The 24055-nt window shown below is 41.5% G+C and overlaps 1 protein-coding gene across 6 annotated transcripts in view; it reads left to right on the forward strand.

Moving 5' to 3' along the window:
* Positions 1-24055, forward strand: part of BCL11A (BAF chromatin remodeling complex subunit BCL11A) — a 99958-nt gene that overhangs the window by 62757 nt on the left and 13146 nt on the right. For 5 of the 6 annotated variants that reach the window (XM_039530146.1, XM_039530148.1, XM_039530145.1 and 2 more), the window contains exon 3: positions 23252-24055. This exon is cut by the window's right edge. In XM_039530146.1, the coding sequence (XP_039386080.1) occupies positions 23252-24055 (804 nt within the window). Of the gene's footprint in view, positions 1-11470; positions 11647-23251 lie in introns of those variants that run through there. The other variant, XM_039530149.1, reaches the window with a different exon arrangement.

Here is a 24055-nt window from a genome sequence, read left to right on the forward strand (position 1 = left end):
GGCTTCTAGGTACTACTGCCATGCAAATAAATACAAATAATAATAATTAATAATAACCTGAAGAATTCACTTTAGATGGAAAGCTGGCCCTGGTGAAGTTATTGACTTCATTGGGGACCAGGGGTTTCTCAATTATCTCTGATCTGATTATGTAGTGTATCACAAGGATATTCCCAGATAGCAGTGTTACCTCTGGGAATGTATTCTCCATTAGGGAAGACAGCTCCCCAGTTTCACTTGCATCCGAAGAAGTGGGTATTCACCCACGAAAGCTCATGCTGCAAAATGTCAGTTAGTCTATAAGGTGCCACCGGATTCTTTGCTGCTTTTACAGATCCAGACTAACACGGCTACCCCTCTGATACTAGTTTCCATATAGGTAGCCAGGAAGTCACTGCACAGAGTATTAGCCTTATACTCTTTTTCTACATATTACATTGGTGACTTTCTACATCTTAAATGCCAGACAAGACTGTCAACTTCAGCCCTGCACTAAGTGGGTGAAATTCCACTGAAGTCAGTGGACTGCCCCTGTTTATCAGGGCAGCTCCCAGGATGGGGTAGGAGGTGGGGGTACAGAATACAGATGGGACATTTGTCCCAAGCCTGGTTTTTGATGGGGGTCTTGCAGTGTCCTCATGCGGTCTGTGCTTTTGGATGGAAAGCAGGCTGTCTCTTACTGTTGGCTCACAGACTTCCCTGACCCTAGGACAGCCCTGGCTTTCCCTGCCCAGGGCCTATGGGACGGCAGGTTACAATCCCTCCAGGTAGCTGCAGGAAGAACCCCTCTCCCTCCATACTCCATTCAGTGTGAGTGGTCTAGGAGGGTTGTGTGTTTTGTTGAGCCAGGCGTGAGTGAGAGGTTGAGGGGGGCATGCCAGGCACATGTATGTGGGAGAAAGGTGGTGTGATGAAGTATGTATGGGGGTGGGAGTGTGTGTGAATAAACAGTGTTTGGGAGTGTGTGTGAGAGGGCTTCCAGGGGTGAGTGGTGTGTGAGTGTCTGAGGAGGGTTGTGAATGGAACACGTGCCGTGTGGGGAGCACTGAATGAACTGTGTGTAGGGGGTGTACCAGGTGTTTGGATTCTGTGTGTATGTCCTGTGTGGGGATGCTTATTTGTGGTTGTGTGGGAGGAGCCTGGGAGGCATCAACCTGGGCTGGATATGCTGTGAGACATGAAGGGGGTAGAGAATGAATGAAATGTCAAAAGGAGGCAAAAAAGCATAAACCTACTGCTGCAGGGGACACTGATACACTTTGTCTTTTTTTTGGTGCAGAATATACACCGCCTGTAGTATGACAGAGACAGCCAGGCTGGCCAACAAAGGGTTGCAGGGGAGGAAGGGGCAAAGGGTGCAATTGCCCAGGGCCCTGCCCAATTTAAAAAAGGGGCCTGTACTTCATCGGCTGCCACTGGGAGCCCCTGGCCCTTAATCGCCCGGGTGGGCCAATGAGCTCCTAGGCGTGCACGACCGCTCCAGGCCTCGTGGGCCAGCGTGATTTGCTAGCACGGTCAGTCCCGGAAGTGACAAATTTGTCACTTCCACCCTGAGCCTCGCAGGGATGGCCCTGGCCTTGTGGCCCGGAATTGCTGTCAGCGGTCCTGGAGACAGCTAAAGATATGCCAAATAGAGGTGACCCAGTGTTATGAGAGATACAATTACAGGGTTTTCTCTCTCAACTTTTCTTACCATGGCTGTTTGTAATTAGGGCTAATCCTCCCTTGTAAGCTTCTCTTTCTGGGATACTCTCCATGCAGGCATATAGCAGAGGTTCAGCCCTGGCCAAGCTGCAGATTCCAGAGATACCTGTGGACCTTTGCCTCTGTTCTTTCACTAGACACCCCAATGCCCTGTGGTCCCTGTGCAGTGCAGCTCCTTAAGGACTTGGAACCCTTGGGAGAAGCCAAGGAGAGGCTTCTCTGAAGCCAATGGAAGGAGGTGGCACTCTCTCTTCGTCCTCCGACTGAGTTCCGTAGATGTGGGCTCTCTTTGCTAGCATAAGTGGAGAGGGGAATGAGGCCTTCATTTCCGTTGTCAGTGTATTTGTAAGGTAAAAATGTGGTGGAGGTGGCAGGGAGCCAGGAGGAGAAATCTCTCCTGGGTGCACAAGAACTATTCTTTGCTGAGCGCCAGCAGCACTTAAGTAGCCCAATACAAGATGTGAGATGCAGATTCTGATGCCCTTACTCTCACTGAGTAGCATCTTCATCTTCAGATTGTCCTGCTGGAATCAATGGAGCTGCTCATGGAGTAAGGTGATATTCAACTTGAATAGGAGTATTGTAACATGGGACAGTGGATAACATGAAAGACTGTACAATTAATCTGTCTATGTTTTTGTTTTCTGATACTACCTATCACTGGTATGTAAGTGCTGGCAATTAATAACAACATAAGAAGGGCCATACTGGGTCAAACCAAAGGTCCATCTAGCCCAGTATCCTGTCTTCTGACAGTGGCCAGTGCCAGGTGCCCCAGAGGGAATGAACAGAAAAGGGAATCATCAAGTGATCCATCCCCTGTCACCCAGTCTTAGCTTCTGGCAAACAGAGGTTAGGGACACCATCCCTGCCCATCCTGGCTAATAGCAATTGGTGGACCTAGGCTCCATGAATCTATCTATCTCCCTTTTGAACCCTGTTAGAGTATTGGCCTTCACAACACCATCTGGCAAGGAGTTCCAGAGGTTGACAGTGTGTTGTGTGAAAAAATACTTTCTTGTGTTGGTTTTAAACCCGCTGCCTATTAATTTCATTTGGTGACCCCTAGTTCTTGTGTTACTTTCTCCACACCAGTCATGATTTTATAGACTCTGTTATATCCCCCCTTAGTCGTCTCTTTTCCAAGCTGAAAAGTTCCAGTCTTATTAATCTCTCCTCATGGAAGCTGTTCCATAACCCTAATAATTTTTGTTGCCCTTTTCTGAACCTTTTCTAATTCCAATATATCTGTTTTGAGATGGGGCAACCACATCTGCATGCAGTATTCAAGATGTGGGTGTACCATGTATTTATATAGAGGCAATATGATATATTCTGTCTTATTATCTATCTTTTTCTTAATGATTCCCAACATTCTGTTTGCTTTTTTGATTGCCGCTGTACACTGAGTGGATGTTTTCGAAGAACTGTCTACAGTGACTCCAAGATCTCTTTCTTGAGTGGTAACGGCTAATTTAGACTACATCATTTTATATGTATTGTTGGGATTGTTTTCCAATGTGCATTACTTTGCCTTTTTCAACATTGAATTTCATCTGCCATTTTGTTGCCCAGTCACCCAGTTTTGTGAGATCCTTTTGTAGCTCTTTGCAGTCTGCTTGGAACTTAACTATCTTGAGTAGTTTTGTATCATCTGCAAATTTTGCCACCTCACTGTTTACCCCTTTCTCCAGATCATTTATGAATATGTTGACTAGGACTGGCCCCAGTACAAACCCCTGGGGGACACTATTATTTCCTTCTCTCCATTCTGAAAACTAACCATTTATTCCTACCCTTTGTTTCCTATCTTTTAACCAGTTACCAATCCATGAGAGGACCTTCCCTCTTATCCCATGACATCTTCTTTTCTGTGAGGGACCTTGTCAAAGGCTTGCTGAAAATCTAAGTACACTATATCCACTGGATACCTCTTGTCCATGTGCTTGTTGACTCAAGGAATTCTAGTAGATTGTATTTTTCCTATAACAAAATGCTTATCCTGGTAAAAGATGGGGCCCTCTATCTCTACAATCTATATCAGATGATTAAAAAGTCCTTATTTTAGTTTTATTCTTCCCCACCTGTCAAAGCTTAACCCATGCCTAACACCAATCCTCTATTTCTTCTTTGAATGGTGAACCGTATTGTATTCCTCTGAGGGTTATGTGCATTTGCCATGTGCCCAGAGCCTGAGCTTTTAGGAATGGTATATATCTAATCTTGTACCCTCATGACAGCCAAAACTTTGTTTCTCACCACAGATGAGTTTTCCAAGCTAATGGGCCATATTCACCCCTAGTGTAACTCCAGTGATTATCTCTCCTACCCCAATATCTACATGGAAAAAGTATTTTGTTCAATAGGAAAATATACACTTCCATGTTACAGGAAGTACCAGGGCCAGATTCGGCCAGTAGTGTATCCTGACTTCAGTCACCATAGACTCTGGTGGAAGATGCTCTTTGGCAAAGTACCTGCCAGCTACCGTCTGCTGAGGTGTGGGGAAAGGGCACTGGAGAGAAGTAGGACCTCAAAGTGAGCGTCACTGACTGGAGAGGGGGCATGACCAATGTAGCCAGAGGGTGTGCTGATTAAGCACATCTCTTCAATAGTCTCTTCCAGTGAGGTTCTCTGGTGCCTCCAGTGTATTTTAAAGCTGTTTTCCCCCAACCACAACCTCAAGGAAGAGATCTCAGCCTACTGTCCCTTGGAGAAAATCCCTCTGGGCTGTAGGGAGCTTCCCTCCCTGGGTGTGTGGTTTACACCTCTGCTTCATCTAGCTACTAAGTTAATACATTTTTGGATCTTCTGCAAGATGTTTTTAATGCTTGCCAAATCTGCTAGTAACAGAATATTTGATTGGATTGTAAAAATTATTGCCACTAAAAACAGTTAAATCTATCTATATATCACTGCATAAGTTTTGGCTACAAGAACAACAGTGGGCCTGGCTTGCAATTTATTAATGTATGTATTACGTTTGAATTAGAAGGGGAAAGATCAGACAACACATTTATTTCTAAAGGCTGAGATAATGTAGAGATCTATGTGAAATCATTGCCGAATCATATTAGTGGTGGAAAATATCTATTAGATCATCTCATCCATTTCTCTGCCAATGCTGCACTGTTCGCGAAGGTTAATCTTCTAGTGTATGCCACTGATTCACTGTGTGACTGTCGCATGTCACGCGGCCATGGGAGTTTCACCACAACTTTCAGCTTTATTTCTTGTATTTCCATAGAGAGGTTTTAAATTTTTTGTTGTTAAGAAATGTTTCCTCCAGTTTTGCATTTCAATTTCTTTCTCCCAAGTTGTGTCTGAGAGTCAAAACAACAATAACTGCTCTTGTCTGTTATATAAAAATGCACATTGAAAGAGTTGTAAAAAATGCAAGTTCCTGCATGAACAAGGAACTCTGTCTTGCCAGGCCCCAGTGGGACTGGTGGATTGACGGCTAGCAGGTGCTGTTGGAGAGCCTTGTGTTGGTTTGTGTCCCAGCAACCCCTTTCCTGGACAAGGTGTGGTTATCTAACTGGGCAAGGAGCAGCTCCTCAGACTCACTCTGTGGGCAGCAGTAAGGCCCAGCTTTGGCGCTTTTATGCTTGTTTATGTAAATACAATTTCTACAAATATGTATTTGCTTTGTCTTGAAAGTCTCTGTTTAGACAGCTTCATAAAGGCCAATTCTTTACCTGGTGCTGTAATAGTAAGAGCTGTTTTAGGGCCTGGTGTCACCCCCGCTGAACAAAGTGAGCCCAATTCACTGGTACCCTGCACCTTGTGTAGGCATTTATGCAAGTGCAAAGTGGATATGATATGCCACCACTCTGCTTGGCACTCACTTTTCATGAATACAAAGGCATATGACAACAGTGAATCGGGCCCAAGGGGAGCAGGAGCAGGCCTTAAAATAGTGATCACTGTGTATGAGCAATAGATTATTTTCTGAGTTACACACCTTTTCTATTTTAATAAGTTTCCAGTAACAATTAGATCATTCCCTAGACGAGTCACATGACACATTTCATTATTTAAAAATCCAAGCAGCGAGCATGCATGCACAGACACACACACAGAGCAAATAAACAAATACAAAGCTCCCATTGCGTTCAGTGGGACCAGAACTGGGCCCTTAAATTTAGTTTACCTGTGTGTATAATTTAACACTGTACTCTCCAATTGTTTCTACACTTAGAGAAACACAACAACAATTCACTACTGGGCTAACTAATTAGTACACCGAGTCTTTTGTGTGTCTGAATTATGACCTTCCCCCTCTGCAAATGTGGTCTGCCATAAAAACAGGGACTCAATCTCGGTGCAGGTGCAGCCTCTGATACCTGATGTTGAAATCAGGAAGCAAAAATCAAAGAGGGGTTTCTGTTCCACAATTGCTGCAGTTTCAGTGCAAGCGAGTCAGTCTCCGTAAAACACTTCCCTTTCTCATGAGTGCTGCTCGGCGAGATTTCTAAATAAACGAGTAACCTGAAGTTTGGGCTGAATGTGACACCCACTAAGAAAAAAAATATGGAAATTAGAGCTATTTATAGTGGTAAGCGAATGCCGATTTCATCAGCTTTTGTTTAATGTGAGGAAACGGAGAATACGAGTACAGTAACCTTACTTGTAACTTCTTGCTTAAGCTGGCAGGAGTGATTGAATTCCCTGACACTGTAAAAGTCTGGACAACCCTGCCAGCTTGTGGAAGGTCAGTCCAACAACTGTCACATGGAAAAGCATCAAAAGCATGAGCTGTCGATAGTGACCTGCATTTGCAGAAAATCCGAGGGCTTTCTAATTAACTGAGGATCTCTAAATTAGAGCAAAGCCGCTTGACAAGCCCCCTCATATGCCTTAAGTGTCAAGGCGCAGATAATCATTACATCTATCAAGCTTCTGATTTTTAACAGTAGCTATGAGACTAAATCAGCTCATAATGGATCAGTTTCAAAACGTTTCAGTGCATTTTTCATCTCTTATTCTGAATTTATATTCTTTGTTCCCTGCTCAGATATTCTGGTGCTTTTTCCTAATTTCAGGCTTTACCTCACAATGGCTTCATTTCTCTTAGTCAGGCAGCTCATTTGCTTGTCATTTCTCACATATGAGCATCCATGTTGGTTAGTCATGATTCTTTTCAACCAATACATTTCACAGATTTGCTCCGTCCTTCCACCCCATGGCAAGCAAGGAAGGGCTGCAGAGTTGATGTCATTCTGTAATTTAAAAAAAAAAATGTAGACTCAAGCACCTGTCTTGCAAGATGTGAGATGTAGTTTTACTTTTAACCCTCAAAAATTTGGTATCTATAGATCTGCTGGATTCTGATCGTATTCATTCTGTTTTTACAGTGGTGTAACTCCACTGACTTCAGTGGAATTGCTCATTTACACCAGTTTAAGGGAGCTCAGGCTCAGGCCCGCAGAATCTGAGCTTCTCCTTTCAACTTTATTCATAATCTGCTAAGAGGATAAATATTTAAACTGGCTCCATCATGCATGCTGGAACAGCTGTAGAGAAAGTGATGGGGGGAACTTGCTACTGACGTTGTTATGTAACTCCCCTCACTGGTAAAGAGACAGGCATACGGCACGCACAGAAAGATGGCAGGATAGACTCATATGTAAGTTGTAATAAAGAGCAGATAAATACCATTCAGGAAGGAAGAGAGTTAATGAACAACTCTTTGGGACTTCTCTGCATGTGTTTATATTCAACTACTTATCCATATCCTTGTAATTATTGAAATAAAATATAATAAACCTTGATGCTTAATTTTTCTTCTAAAAATTTTCACAAAGTAATCAAATCCCAAAGTGCATATTGTCTTCCAGTGGCTTTGTCGGTAAATCAGATTTTTACCATTTATCTGCAAAAGTTAGATTTAAGCATCCTTACTGTAATGTTTGAAAGATGAACATTTGTTTCAGTGGATACTGTGCCAATCAATAATCTTCCAGTTTGACTCAGCTATCAATTATTGCTGCAATTATTTATCTAGTTGGATATTTAAAATGTCATCAGAAAGAGATGATTACATATTCCAGAAAGCAAGGCACTGTATAATCAGATGAACTGAATCCAGTTAAATGTAGTGTGGTACTAACTTGTCCTTCAGAGCTGAATTTTGCAGCCGCAACTGAAACAACAGCTTTCTGCACTGTTGTAAGGAAACAGATCTTAACCTTGGAACACAGTATGTTATTGGGGTCGGGTAATACTTAGATAGAGGAGACCTTGCAAGCCTGGAAATTGAATCAGCCTTACTGACATAAAGAAGCATTTTTTGGTATGTTTTCATTGGATTTCATCTGCAAATCTATAAATAAGAAATTCTTCTCTTTATCTTCCTTTCTGTGACTTTAAACTCCTGAAACCTGAAGCACTGAATTTTAAAATGCTCCTTTTTTGTTCCTTGACTGGATATATGGTAAATACTTAGTGTGCCCTGAAAATGCAGTAAAGCTATAGAAATGCCTTCATTCTCACATTCCCTAAACCCCACATATTCTGAGCATTATATCATTTTCAACTTCAAGGATTCTTAGATTACAAAGAGAAGGCAGAATAATACAAACAAGACCATAGAACTTTATGATATCTTTTGTCCTATTTACAAAGAAAAAAATTAACAACTCTCCTAATACTCTGTTGTGCAAGTACAAAACCGTCTTCTGTAAGGGTCAGCCCTTGCTGTAATTGCAGCTCCAGTGACATTGAACTTGTTCATGGACATAATAAGGCTTTGCGTTTCCAATAGATGATCTGTGGACAGAGATACTGATTCTGGGGACCTGCAGAACCCCTGGCCGAGATGGCCCAGATTGTCAGATGGTGCCAGAGTAAACCTGGGCTGGTGGAGTCAGCTGCTATCTGAGTGCACTGATTGGTGAGGAAGGGGAAACTGAAGCAGAGGAGGGGCATTACAAGAGGGAAGCAGAGATTGAGAGGATCTGTTTGGGAATGCAGGGGAAGAAGAGATTGAGAAGACAGTTAAATAGCTGTATCCCTCAAATCCTGAAGTTGACCCTCAATTAGAATTATGATCTACAGAAGCAAGCCCAATCTAGTCTGAAAAAATTAGAGCAACATTATTCTAAGGTGAGCATTTTCCCGTAAAACTTTGGCACTGAGAACATTTAACTGGGTAAATTGAGTTACACAGCTTGTTTGAGCAGCACCAAGGCCTGTATATGTACCAGAACTTCTCCCCACAGAATATCACCCTTGTCAGTGCAGCTCACAATACCCATCTCCAGCCTTGGCGAGAATGTGGCTTTTGCAGCCACAATGGAGCACTGTGGGGCACCTGTCACAGGCATTATAGCCAAGGGAAGATGTAGCTGTAGCATGGGCATACCCACATTAGCTTTAACCTAGCAAGTATGGGTTACAATTGTAGTGAAGACATGGTGGCATGGACTAGCATCCCAAGTATGTACCCAGGATCTCTGGCACGCAGAAGTCCACACTGCCACAGCTTCACTAGTAGTGTTACCGTTTTAACTAGATCAAAGCTAGTGTGGCTATACCTATCTACGCTACAATCAGACCTTCATTTGCTGTGTAGACATAACCTTGGTTGTGGAATGCTCAGACATTCAGAACACTGCCTCCAGGAGTGGCTACTACTATGCTATGGTTGCAATGGGCACACTTCTTAGTACTGGTTTCCTAGTACTAGCAGTAGCGGAAGGGCAGTAGGGTCCTGGCCAAGACCACCATGCAAGCCCAGCCTTGCAATCAAGTATTACAAGCAGCAATATTCCAGCTGCCTCCTGAGTGAATGTATTGGGCTAAATTAATCGCAGGTATAACTCTATTAACTTAATACACCCGGGATAAATTTGTTCTGTTACGTTTACTAACAAAATAGACTGTGCCATGCAACTCTATGCTTTAAACATGCAATACAAAAAGTCTATTCATAGGTGAAAGAATTTATACTTATTTAACTGAATCTGGGATGACATTAGAGAAATAGAAAATGACGTAAAGTATTGCAGTGCATTCTCTACAAAAATAAATAAATAAAGGCAATGAGGGATGGGCACTACCTCTATATAGATTTACTCCAATGTATTTACTCCAAGTCGCTCTAACAGTGACCAGTGGTGTGAATATTCCATCCAGTGTCTCTCCCAGTGAGCAGAGATTGAGTGGTTTCAAAATGTCATCTCAGTTCGATTTCTCCAGGAGTGCCCAGTGAATCACATTAGCGTCCTTCAGCAATTTCATATAGCGTTTAATTGGGTTGTAAATCACTCATAGTTATGCTCATTAATACAAAATCATGTGACTATGTTTCTGATCTTGTATTTGTGAGAAGATATTTTATTACATTTATATAGTACACGGACTATTAATATAATGAATATAAGTAATTAATAATTAAAACTAAAATAACAGTATTAGCAGTTTCAAAACAAAATAATGTAAAGGTTGGGATGTAAACCTTTAAAAAAAGGGAGTATGGAATGAAAGGCTAGAAATCTAGATCTACCTTTCCCTCTGCGTTGTGCTGAGATGTTGCTGAGGTCAGAAAACATTGCATGTTCCTAGGTGTCATCATATATGTCTTTGCACCTCTGGATAAAAACGCTGTTAGTGAAGGATGGGCATGACAACTTGGGTGTATTTCCTACTTTCATGAGATAACTCAAACCCATAGAACCAAATTTTCTGGGTGCTGCCTCTGTGCATCTACAATGGTGAGTGCAAATGGGCCTTTGTGTGCACACTCCAAGACATCCCATCCATTTGCACTTGCAGCATGCAGTTTGCCCATCTTTGTGAAAAGAGAGCATTGAAATTTTTGTGGTTGTCCCTTTTTACTCATGGCCAGAAATTTAGCCCATATAATTTTATGATCAGATCTTGTAGTCCTCCTATTGATGTCAATCAAAGTTTTGTTTTACTCTAATTATTTGTATTGTAGTAGCATCTAGTGATCACGACCCCTCTGTGCTGAAGGGTTTGCATTCTGAATGGACAAAACAGTCCAAGGAAGGGTGAAGAGCCTTGCCTAATGTCATACAGTAGGTGAATGGCAGAGTCAGGACTAGAGCCCAGATTGCCTGCATGCTAGGCTACCCCATATCCTTTAGACCATACTGCCTCTTGAATAAAGCTTGCAGCAATTAACGGTTAGCATCATTTTAACATGCATTTTTATGCTTTAGTATCCTCTGCCTGGTATTCAGGTTCAGTACTGTTGCTGTTAGAAGGGAAGAAAAGACTAAAAGAAAAAGAGAACTACCAGAAAGAAAAATAGGAAACAATTAATCATATAGGTGTATGAGAATGAGCACAATTATTTGGAACTTCTCTGTAACTATATAATTACACTGTATTTAAAAAGTGAATTATTAACTTGATTGTCCCTAACAGCCATTGGGTAAATACATAATTATGGACTGTTGACACAGGGTATTGTTTACTGCATAATCGGGTGACTGCTTTCAAGGAGCTTTGATGCTCTGTCAGGTCAAGGCTTACATGAGATTTCTTAGTTGATGGGTCATTGACCTGATAGACCATAATGACTTCTGAAGGAGAATGTATCTGTCTGTAATGTGTAGATCTAGCTAGAGGAGTTTTAGTTAAGGCCATTTGGGTGTCACTCCTGTTTAAAAGTCCATTCATTTAAAATGATTATAAATTTTTAAAGGAAAAAGAAAACCCATACTGGGAAAACTTAGTCATTGCAACAGTAATAATCATTTTTGTCTTTTTAAATAGCAAAAGTGATCAGATGGCATTAGGGACTATGGGCCCAGTCCCGGAAAATCCTTACTCATGCGAGTCGTCCCGTTAAAGTCAGTTGGAAGAGAGCTGGAAAAGAATCTGCACGTCAGAGTTTGATCACTTTGTGAATTTTTTTAGAAGTCGTGGGCCAGATTATATCAATAATGAGTTCTGCTTACAAATCTGATGGTACGATATAGTCCAATATTAGACTCTATAGTTTATATTTTGAATTAATGGGAGTGCATATGTTGAAGTCTGTATGTCTTTCTATATTATTTGTATTTCTCTGTGACCTTAGTATTTAAGTACAAACTACTTATGTTTGCCGGATCTTATTTGTTCGAGAAATTTATTTTACAATTTATTTCAAAGCTGAATTTTAAGCACCAAATTGTTGTCTGAACCCACCAACTGCAATTTGCTTCCATTTGCTGGTAATCGAAAAGTGACAGATTTCCACCCCCAAGTTTTAAAAAACACAAAATCATTCCCAGACTAGTATCTTACTTGCCAAGTTGGAACCTGAAGCAGTTTTTTTTTGTAGCCAAATAATAATCGCCTTGAAAATGGTGACAGACTTTGAGGTCAGGCCAGTATCACTGGCAGCCCTACAATGCTCCTGAGGGACAGCAGAAGCCATCTTCCTTTTGCCAAGCGCTACAGCTCTAGCAAGAGATCAGTTTCAATTCTGGTCTTTGTGTAAAATTAGGTTTCAGTAGATTTTTTTTTTAAAGTGAGTAACAAAAAATACAAAGTATTTTGACACTGGAAGTAAAATGTCCACCCACAAACTTTCTATTTTCCCTGGAAGGACCTGATCCCACACACATTGGAATGGACTAGAGTCTTTCCATTGACTCCAATGGGCATTGGATCAGGCCCAAAGCTAACTATATGCTTATTTATGCAGCTTTTTTCCTTTGCTACTACGTGAGGTGTAAACACGGGTTACGTTTCATGTGAAAATAATTCTGCTTCTTCTCTCACACCAGTTTTACACCAGTGTTTTTCTGTTGACTTCACTGATGTTACTCCTGATGTAGAGCTTACTCCAGTTCTCACTGACTTGAAGTCTTCCCATTGCCTTCAGTGGGCTTTGGATCCGGACCTTGCGCTTGCGGAGCTGAGAAGAGAATTATTTATCGTTAATTAGATGTCCATGGAGCTCTTGCCCTTTTGCTCTCTGATGATGCTGTGTAGTTGTTCTTCTGGAAAGAAGAGGCAGCATTAGAGGAACCATACCCATTCCTTGTTCCTTTTCCTAGCCCTGCTCCCCATTCTTACTTTCGCTCCAAATAACCCTCATTTTCCTTTCCAGGCTGTTAGACTTTAAACGTATGGCAGGCGATAGGTTCTGTTTTCCTTTGACCTTCCCGATAATGCTGCTGTTGTCTAACGTTAAATAGTAAACCATTATCAAACTGCAGCCGGACTACTGCACAGCCACACCCCTTTAACTTGGAAGCTGTCAGCCTCTTCCCCTGCTGAAAGAAGGTCGGTTTGCCATAAGGGCTGCACCTTAAATAGGCAGAAGTCTGCTTTCCCTGGACAAAGGTAAAAGGCAGGGGAGTCCGGAAAAATAGACTTGTGGCTGCTTGAGCTTGGTGCTTGGGTGTTTATTGGATTGACTTTGGAATTCTCTGTTTGGATATTCTTCAGGGAGTCACCTTACTGCAAGTAGCATCCTGTCTGTTTTGTGTTCCCATTCCACAGAGAAGGAATAAAAGGCATAGTCTTTCCCACCTGTGCCCTGTAAGCCTGTTTTTCCCTCCTAATGAATTCATAGTAGTTGTTCTGCAGCACAAGTGAAAGGCACTCAAATACCATAGTGATGGGCGTGGCAGAGAACAGAATAGTAATACTTTAGGCTCTGTATGACAGAAGGCCAAGTAATACTGTTATCAGGAAATGTAAAGAGATATAATCAATTTAAAAGTAATATTTTGTTTAAATATAAAATCCTTGTCTGCTAAGTCATCCTTCCAGATATTAAAATAGAAAGATAATTACCACCATTACTTGCTTTTTTATCATTTATGCTGCTTGTATTTTTTCAGTTTGGACAATGAAAATAAAATATCTGTAAAGCTGATCAAAACTTTTTGCACAAAAAGATTTTTTTGGTGTAAAAAATGGCCTTTTTTGAGAATGAAACATTTTGCAAAAAATTATTGAAATTAGCAATTTCAGTTTGCTTTTTGAAATGTTTTCTGTGATATCGTTCTTGAAATTTTTATTGCAATCATTTTAGAAATTTTTCATTTCACAAAATCTTGGCTTCTAGTAAGAAGTGAGTTTTGGACAATGAAAAATTTCAATACCGATTTTGCTGAAGACATCAATAAAATATGGATCAAACAGGTCATGGAAAAGTTCATGAAAAACAAAACGTGGGGCCACGTTGACTTCTACAAAATGAAACAACTTTCAGATTTTGACATTTAGCACAAAATTGTTCCTTGTTTTTCAATCATTTCTACTGCTCAGTTTCACTTTTGTTTATAATCAGTTTCTAGTGGACTTTACTGTCCGATTCTCATAGGGTTTTTTTTTTAATATATACCCTAGAAACTGTACTTGTTCATCCTGATCGGGTGTTGCATAATTTTCTCATGTGTCTTACTTGTGTTTTTCCGTTAACATTTAATGATGACAATGATGACAATGATGATGATAATAGTAATAATTAATAGGCATGATTCACTGCTCCATTACACCAGTGTTGAAGTCACTGGAGTCAGAGTGGTATAACAGAGTAGTGAATGAGACCCATTATTTACTAAAGGCCCTCCTGCCAAAAAAACGGTGCTATATAGAAATTATAAATGCATAGGTTACAGAGAAATGACCCCCCTCGTCCCCCAAAACCCCCAACAAAACAAAACATACCACCACCACCAAACCCCACAGCTATTTATAATCTATTTATGATGGGCCAGTATAATAATGTGTCTTTTGCAATCTGCTCAATCATAAAGAAAAATCAGTATTCAGTTAACTAAGGAAAAAAATTCATTACAGTTTCCCTCGTTTAAGTCAATGCTCTTAACTATTAGGAAAAGATGACTTATGAAAAAGTGGGTATTTTCCCCTCAGTGCTTACAAACAGAAGTAGGTTGCAGAAGACTCAGAGGGTACATCTACACTGTTGTTGGGAGCATGCCTTCCAGCCTGGGCATGCCTCCACTAGAGCTAGCATGCTAAAAATAGCAGCTTGCATGTTGCGGTATGGGTGGTGGCATGGGCTGGTTACCTGAACTCGGTCCCAGAGGGGCAGGCGGGCAGGCAGGATTGTACTCGGACAGCTAGCCTGTGCCACCGCCTGTGCTGCAATGTCCACATTGCTGCTTTTAGCGAGCTAGTGTATGCCTGGGAGGCATGGTCCCAGCTGTAGAGTAGACATACCCAGATTGAGCATATCTGTCTTCAGTCTCTGTTAGCTTCCTGTGTCCCAGTCGTTTCAGTTCTAAAGTTTTAGTTGAGGGATTTCAACAGTGTGCATTTCCAAAGGAAAAGATATTTGACAAGCCAGATGGAGAAGAGATGAATCAAGTACAAGTGGTAACAATTAACTCTGTTTCCCCTCCACCCTCTTAAATACTGTAATGATCCAAAATTTATCAGCCTAAAAGCAAGCAATCATTTGATATTAAAGCAGAATAAAGAAATTCTGGTTTAAGTTCAAACTATTCCTCAATTTTTTGTAAAGAGGGGAGGAGGGTGGAAAAGTATTTGTTATAATTTTCACATATTCAAGTCTCAGTAACATTCTATTTTTTGCATGTCTGATAACAAAAGATACATGTGATCTATGCAGGAGCCTACAAGAGCAACACGCTATTGTAGTAAGTAACCTTGTAAAGAAAGGAACCTTTTCCTATAAACCCCAGTTTTGCTAGGCAAGTGTACGTTTTATAAGGAGAACAAGGTATATTTTACACTGAATACCCCACCACTGTGGGCTATAATGACAACACTTTCATGTGCTCTTACTGCTAAGCTCGTAGAAAATACGCAATGACCTCATTTGGTGGGTATTCATTGCTTTTGGGAAATCAAGACTTGTCAAGGTGTCTCCAGTTAGACACCAGAAATTGAGTCCTCCTCCCCCCCAAAAACACCCTAGTTTTGAAAATTGAGCTCATAATATTTATCCATGATCAAAACACTTTTTTTTCCTTTTCATAATCCCCACAAACCAACCACAGCAACAGAGCATCATATACTACCTCACTGGAGCCTGCAATTTGACACCCTTTTACATACCTTTAGACCTGGGAAATTGGGAAGTGTCCAAATGATCATTGCAGACCTAATTCGATCTCATTTACACCAATGTAAAAGTAGAGCGAGTCTGGAGTTTCTGGTGCTACTTCAGATTTCTGCCATTATCCTAAGAGGTGTGGAGCACAAGTCCCATTGGGACTGGGTTCTTTGCACGTCTGAGGGAGATGGAGAAGAATAATTTTTCCAAGATTCTTGTGGGGATCTCACCTCTCCCCGGGTTTCTGCAGCACCCACTTGCTTTACTCCTCAGGGGCTTCATGCATGGAGAGGTGGGTTGGCTGAAGGCAGGTCCTGGCGGGGATGCACATTGTCTCCCCTGGCACCCAGAGCAAATGCCATTGTAAAGGTTATTGAGTTCAGGCTCTGTTATAGTTTCTGTGCCCTCCCCTCAGTGGGATACCCCTTCATGTCTCAATGGTTGAAGAACCCCAGGCAGCACCAGCTGCAGTGGAACATGGGGCAGAGCTGCTATTCCTTTTGGAGCCTCCAGCCTGGTTGACACTAAAAAGTTAGGTCAACCCAGTTATGTTGCTCAAGGGTGTGAAAAATCCGCACTACGTCAATGGAAGAGTTCTCTGAGGGAGGTGGATGGGAGAACCCCTCCCATTGGCATAGGTAGTGTCTACATTGAAGTGCTACAGCTGGCTGCTGCAGCTGTGCAGCTGTAGTGTTTCAGGTGTAGACAAGCGCTCAGAATCAGCATGAAGTCACAGAGCCCCAAATGGTTTGGGGGCTAGAACCACTGCATCTTCTACAGTGGGGCAGACCCGCCCCACCAATGAAGAGAACTCTGGGAAGGGGAATCCTTGCAAAGGTTTCCTCCATGTGCATCCCCTTTCAGGATGGGAGTTACTGGGAGACAGTGAAATGTCTCTCCGACTGGGATTGTGGAAATGCCGGGCCTAGCTGTACCAATTCATTTTCAACATCTCCCAGAAGTATAGAGCTCCAAATCCTGGTCCATCTGGAGTCTAGTAGATTTGCCATTGACTTCACTGAGAGCAGAATTTGCCCAAGAGGAATGTTGGTGGCTGTAAAGGGAATGCTTTGCAATCTCCACAGGCATGTAGTCTGTTCCTCCCCTTTGACTATTCTCCTATGTGTTTTTGCTTGTGAAAACTCTGCCAGATGATGGACTGAGGCCTGTATTTCTTCTACTACAGGGTAGTCTGGAACAGAATGTAGCCAGCGCATATGATGCCCTATCATAGGTTATGTATTGTGCGCATGTTTAGTGCCTTAATTTGGGGTCCTGTACAAATAAACTTCTGCATTGTGGATGGGGAACCTCCAGTCACATCAACAGGACCCCGCATTTGCCATTTCATTGTCATGGCTCGTAGAATGTCCAGAGATGCGTAAGTGCTGTGATAAGCTTTTATGGATCTAGCTTTTACTTTTAAGAATTGAAGGACACGCTTCCCAAGCCCACTGACATATACATGCATATTATTCCATTACTCACTTGGCACTGGAAGCATTCATATGCCTAGCTCCAAAATGAAATTTTTTTCAGCAGTGGAATTTAACTGACAGCTTCTCTTCCCAGCTGGCCTCTTCCCCAGCTCCTTGTCTGGCTCTTCTGCTGGTGGCTGTGGACATGCCTATGGGTATGGTTCAGAGTCAACTATATTGTGCTTCTGGATGTCAACTTCCTTTGACTCATGTAGCAGTGTAAAGCATTCAAATTTGCTCCACTAAATACATTTGCAAATACAGCAAAGAAGAAATGCCTTTTTTAAAAAGCTCTGTTTAGTGCTAAAAGCAGATGCGCCTTCATATCTTATTGAGTAAATGTGTGGACTGCCCTTAAAGGCACTCAAATGCCAATATACATTCCATTCACTTGTTAACATTTTTCACATCAGGAGTTTAAATCTGTCACCCACACATTCCCCAGTTAAATCACCTCTTTATTTGTGGGGGAGGGTTAAAGACTGAAGTTTTGTTATTATTTTAGGGAGATGGAACGATTATTTTAGAAATGCTAAATACTGTTCTATGAAAGTGCAATGCAGTTTCTTAAGATCTGTAGCTAATCATTCTCTGGATGTGATGTAAAATAAATCGATGATTGTCTTCAAGTGAAATGTTTATTTAATATTTTTCTAAAGAAATTGGGCCAGTGATGTTATTGGGCCAGGGTTGAATTTAGCCCATTGTGTTTATTTTTTATGTAGAATCCCTGCAATGCAGTAATTCTCCTAGTTGTGGGACAGAAGAGTTTATTTCATCAATGAACAGTGTCACAGACAGCCACAAAGCCACAGAGCAATGTAGTGGCACTGCATGGTCCTATTTCCGTCTGCGCAGCATGTCATGATGACATGTCATCTCTGCTGATGCAGCAGTTTGTTGTAAACCTCACAATGCAATATCAAGGCCTCTTACCACAATTCTTTTGTGACTCTATGCAACTCCCTTGTCCACAGTGGGCTAGATGCTCCATTGAGACGGAGTTCTGCTTGGTGCAACTGCAAAGTGGGTAAGGGGGAAAAGGTGGTAGCATGCTAACTTTGTGCTTTCCAGAGCTGCTGGGGCCTCTTTGACCACCAGCTTGAGTTAGAGCAGCCAATCAACTACTCTAACTTAGGTTGGCATGTAAGGGCCTGCAAGGGGCCATTCTGCTGGCCAGGGAACACTGGAGAACAGCATGATCCGGCCACCCCCCCTCCCACACCTAACATGTCCTCTACATCAGGAAGGCTGATGGGAGGGGCAGAGCTCAGAGAAGCTATAGCATAAGCCAGAATCTGGCCCAGTATCTCCTCTCTGTCCTCATCCCGTTAGAGTGTGGAGTGAAAGTGAAGTGCTTCTCTTCTCTCTCTCTCCCTCCTTCTGTTTCTTTGTAAGGGCAAGGAGGAACCCAGCTGTCTCCAGTCCATTGAGCCAACGCTCTCTGAGCTGTTGTGTGTGTTTCCAATCAGCACTGTTTGCTGTGCCTGAGACTCCACCCTGGGACCTGGATCACACAGGAGAGCGTCCCGAACTCTGGGAGCCCTTAGGCTGGAGATCATGGTTTCTCCATGGCACAAGGTGTAATGGAAGTGGCTCCTCCTCTGAAAGTGTCTTTGCAGAATACATGTTCATTGCCCCAGAGCTGAACTCAAAACGAGTGTATTTTTAAAAAAATCATGAAGGAAATTACAAAGGTTTCTTGTTTCAGTTTCACAAGTTCTCCTGAAAGCTTGTCTGGGTTAGCAGTGGGTTAATACACAAGTCCTTCCACACTGAAGACTTGGGCTCAAGCCCTGCTTTAGTCCAAGGTGCGTTTGGTGCTGCTCTCTCTCTAGACTATCCTATATGACAGAAAAACGGGGGTATTTCTGCCGATCTCATCCAAATCAGTACAATGCTGCAAGATGGAATTGCAGTACTGCTTTGCATGGGATAACATCATGTATCACACTCACAATGCAGTGTTTGAACCAGCCCCTGGGCTTTGTGGGAAACTATCCAGTTTCCTCCTCTCATGTTCCTCCTCTCCCTGTTGGAGATTTTTAAGAGCAGGTTAGACAAACACCTATCAGGAATGGTCTAGATAATACTTAGTCCTGCCATGAGTGCAGGGGACTGGACTAGATGACCTCTCGAGGTCCCTTCCAGTCCTATGATTCAATGATTCTATGTTTTATGATCACATACCCTCAAACTGCTGCCTTTACTCATGCCCATATCCTGCCTATCTTTCCCTTCCTAGGCTAACTTCTCACCTATATGTGGGATTTCATGGTGTCTCTAGTGACCATAACAGGGTGGACTATAGTGGGACCCATTAATGTGAAGATCCAGGCCATGTCTTGGCCCATGGACCATCAGTCTTTTGGTCCAATAATCTTTCTGTTGAGGTAGGCTTAGTGGGAGGTGCTGCTAGAGCATATTGAGGTCTGCCAGGGTACTGCAATAGTGGCAAGGCAGAAATCCAAGCGTGCCTGGAGCAGTTTGATTTGTTGTGCAGTGTCCTTTGATTTGTTTGGTGTGCTTTGGCTGGGTTGGATATGGGCTGCATTTAGGTTTAATCTGTCATTTTGTCCCTCTAGTGACTATGAGCTCTGCATGGGGATGTCAGAACAGCGGGTAACTGGAAACAAATTCAGCCATAATCCATCACTCTTCAGATTTAGCCTGAGAATAGGCACCGAGTAACAGTTTAGTGCATGTTTCTTGGCCAGACCAAGAGCACTCGCACAACACCCCCCAACCCAGGTTTATTACAGGATCACCAATAATCGAAGTGGCATGAGGTGCATAGGGTCTGGGTGGATCAGTGGGGTATGCACTGAGAGAATCCTGGTCCCACCCTGTGATACCCTTAATGCATCTCAATGAGTGGAGACCTTTAGTAGTGTAACTGAACCCCATACGTTTTGGAGGTGCAGGATTGGGGCCTCCTTGATTCCACTTGTGGTTCTGGCTTGTCAGGGGTGTGTAAAAACAAGGGTTTGGCCTGACTTGTTTATTCACATTTTTACTTCTAGGTCTTGATTCTGTCACCCTTATTAAGAATGAGTAGCACCGTGCCCTTCAACTAATCCCACTAAAATGAATGAGTCTAACATGTGAAGTAAGGTACTGCTTGGTGTGAGTAAAATTGGAGGCCTGCTCCTATTCCTACTGAAGTCAATGGGAGTTTCGTCATTGACTTCAATGGGAGCAGCATAGTGTCCAAAACCAGGAGCTTACCCTGACTGAGTGGGAAAATAGGGACTTTTGTGCTCAGAATGTGGGGGTTTAAATACAACTCTCACTTCTTCAGTGGTAGTATGTGGATTATTGCCATAATTCTTATATTTTGGTAAGCCTGTATCAGACTGGAACATACCTCTTGGTGGTAATATGGTCAGTCAATAGCCTTCATTGTTAATCAAGCACTAATAGACAAATTAGAAACTGTTTCTTCAAAGCAGGAGGTAAATCACTGGTGGATTTTAACTGTTTCACTGCTTTGTCTTATTTCCCATTTTATATTGCTCCATTGAAAATGTTAGATTGGTTAAGGTTAGACAAGTGATGTAAATAAGCATTATTTTAAATTTAAATTATTATCCTGATTACCAAACATGAATGGTGAATTGAAAACTTGTTTTTCTTCAAAGCAAATGAAGAATAATATTACATTTTACACTTCAGTAAATCAATGTAGCCCTAATTTTGCCATGCTGGAAATCAATTCTAGTCTTTATAACAGTCGAAGATGTTATGAACAAAGTAATTTTGCAAATGATGGCAAGTAACACATTTATTGATGACTGTACTTTAGGAATTTAACATTTGTGAGCACTATAATATAATATACTGCACTGGTAGGAGCTGAGTGAAATACAGATTATATGGTGAAACTGTAATGCATCATTTGCTATTAGTGGACTGGTAATAATTACCAGTTTCAAAGCAGCTTTTTCCATGTAATCTTTAGTCTCAGTCGTAACAGCCCTTCTCATTGACATTATGATTACACTAGCTGCCCTTATGATCTAGAATATCTAGTTGATGGGAATACTAAAATGTGATAGTGAAAACTGTATGTTGTATCCTCATTATAAGATAAAATGCCATTTTCTCTGACCTAATATATAAAATAGAGAAGCAGGGGTAGCATTATATTGTTAGCATACTGTAGCCTGATCATGTAGTTTGTGGTATATTGTTAAAAATTTCCACTTTATGACAGCAAAATAAATGAAATTTTCACATTTAAGTCTTTATGAGCACAGGAATATGAAAGTCCAATTGAATTTTGTTCTATTTCCAACAGATTTAAATATTTATCTATGCCTGTATTCACGGCACACGCTAAACACCGTAATGCATTTTATTCAAATGCTGGCTTCAATTGAAGAATGAAATGTTAAATATTATTCCAAGGGCTTTTTAAGTGACTAAAGTGTTAAATGCCTGCTATCAGTGGTTGAATCTCTTTTTACTCATCCAATTCAGATTGTCAGACTAAATATATAATAATAGAGGAACCTGAAGGCACCAGAAAAAACAGCTATGGGTCACTATAGCCAGAACTATAGGCTGCCTGTCTGTCATATTCACAAATCATTATTCAATACATTATATAATGAAAATATTCTTATAAAGCTTTTTCTTTTTCTTCTTTGAAGTGAGGAGGAAAACAAGAAGGTTGCTTATAAAATGATACTAATGTCGAAATTTTCTTTCCAAATCTTTCTGTCCTCCCTCCCTCCTCCTCCACATTAGGCAACTGTTTGAAACCTAATTTAGGCATCTACCATCTAATTTTGTAAAGAGGTTTTAACCACGAGTGGGTTATATTGAGTGAGATTATAAATGCATCGTCAAGTAAATTACAGGTCAGACCAGGAGTACATTATGCAGACAAATACCATTGTAAGCCTGGCTTGTTTTTGAAGACCGTTATATTTTTGTTCCGGAGCAGACCTCAAGAGCTTTTGTTTTTAAATCACTAGCTAGCAACTCTATGAGAACTGTCAGGTTGGACTGAACATTAATTTTTGTTCTCATCTTTGTTCTAATTTAAATTTACCAACAGTTACCAGTGAAAAATACTCTGGTGAAACTGGATTATTCTTAAAATTACAGCATTCAATAAAAATACACTTGCCTCCTCCAGATTTCATATGATCTCTTGCCTACCACCCTCCAGAAGTCATTCATTTTCCTTGTTTTGCAATATATTTAGTTGTGGCTGCTTTCCTGTGACATTATTAGTTAGCTTTTTGTTTAGTTATTTATTAGTCAGTTGCTCTTTTATAATGTCCGGGTTATCGCTGAAAATAAATTATCACGAATTAGAGATAGTTAGCTACTTGCCAAAGTGCCGTTTACCATCCTCAAATTCTTTTCAGGGCGAGAGAAATAATGTGACTCCAACAGGGTGTGCATCCAGGCCTCTTGGCTACTGCCCAAATATTTGACTAGCTGAACTGCATCTTTCTGTGTCTTCATCTTTCTTTTTTCTTTTTTTTTTTTTTTCCAACTTGAAGCTGACGCTTTGCTAAGGGCATGAGATGTTGTCTAATTTTCTACATATTGTTAGTCTCAGAATAATGAGGAGGAGGATAATCTAACATTTCTCATCTTCCTTAGCTATCGTTGCACTTTGGGCTGCTTCTTTGACCCAATGTATATGTTTTTGCATTATACCTTTCATCAAATTATTTTTATTTTTTTTTTCATTTTAAATATTAGTGAAGTAAGATCAAGGTATCTGTGGAGCCATAATTAGAATGAATTTACTGAATCATCTTTTTGATGGATCTTTAACACTGTTACCTGTTCACATACTCTTCTGTTTGTTAGGGAAAGAAAACAGGCAGGAAATCAGTTCAGATTTGATATGGTTAAATGTGCAAAATCCCCTCCCCCATAACTACTCTTAGTTAGATTTCTGTTTCTCCAGTTTAGATTTAATGTTGGGGAAAAAAAGATTAGAAAGAAAAAAACCAACAACCATCAATCATTGATAAGCAATTCAGTGATTAAACATTTATGCTGCTGTTGTATTATTTTGCAGGTAAAGATGAGCCCAGCAGCTACACGTGTACAACTTGTAAACAGCCTTTCAACAGTGCATGGTTTCTCTTGCAACACGCACAGAATACTCACGGATTAAGAATCTACTTAGAAAGCGAGCATGGAAGTCCTCTGACACCGCGGGTTGGTATCCCATCAGGACTAGGTGCAGAATGTCCTTCACAGCCACCACTCCATGGAATTCATATTGCAGACAATAATCCTTTTAACTTGCTAAGAATACCTGGGTCAGTATCAAGAGAGGCTTCAGGTCTTGGAGAAGGGCGTTTTCCACCCACACCTCCTTTGTTTAGCCCTCCCCCCAGACATCATTTGGATCCACATCGCATAGAACGTCTGGGTGCAGAAGAAATGGCTCTTGCAACCCATCACCCTAGTGCCTTTGACAGGGTGCTGCGACTGAACCCCATGGCTATGGAGCCACCAGCTATGGATTTCTCCAGGAGACTTAGAGAGTTAGCTGGAAACACCTCCAGTCCACCATTGTCACCAAGCCGACCCAGCCCTATGCAAAGGTTACTGCAGCCATTCCAGCCAGGCAGCAAGCCACCATTTCTGGCAACACCGCCCCTTCCTCCTCTTCAGTCAGCCCCTCCTCCTTCCCAGCCTCCAATAAAATCCAAGTCTTGTGAATTTTGTGGGAAAACATTCAAGTTTCAGAGTAATTTAGTAGTACACCGTAGAAGCCACACTGGAGAAAAACCCTACAAGTGCAGCCTCTGTGACCACGCATGCACTCAGGCCAGCAAGCTAAAGCGTCACATGAAAACACACATGCACAAGT

Source organism: Mauremys reevesii, linkage group 3 (assembly GCF_016161935.1).
Source record: "Mauremys reevesii isolate NIE-2019 linkage group 3, ASM1616193v1, whole genome shotgun sequence".
NCBI lineage: Eukaryota > Metazoa > Chordata > Testudines > Geoemydidae > Mauremys > Mauremys reevesii.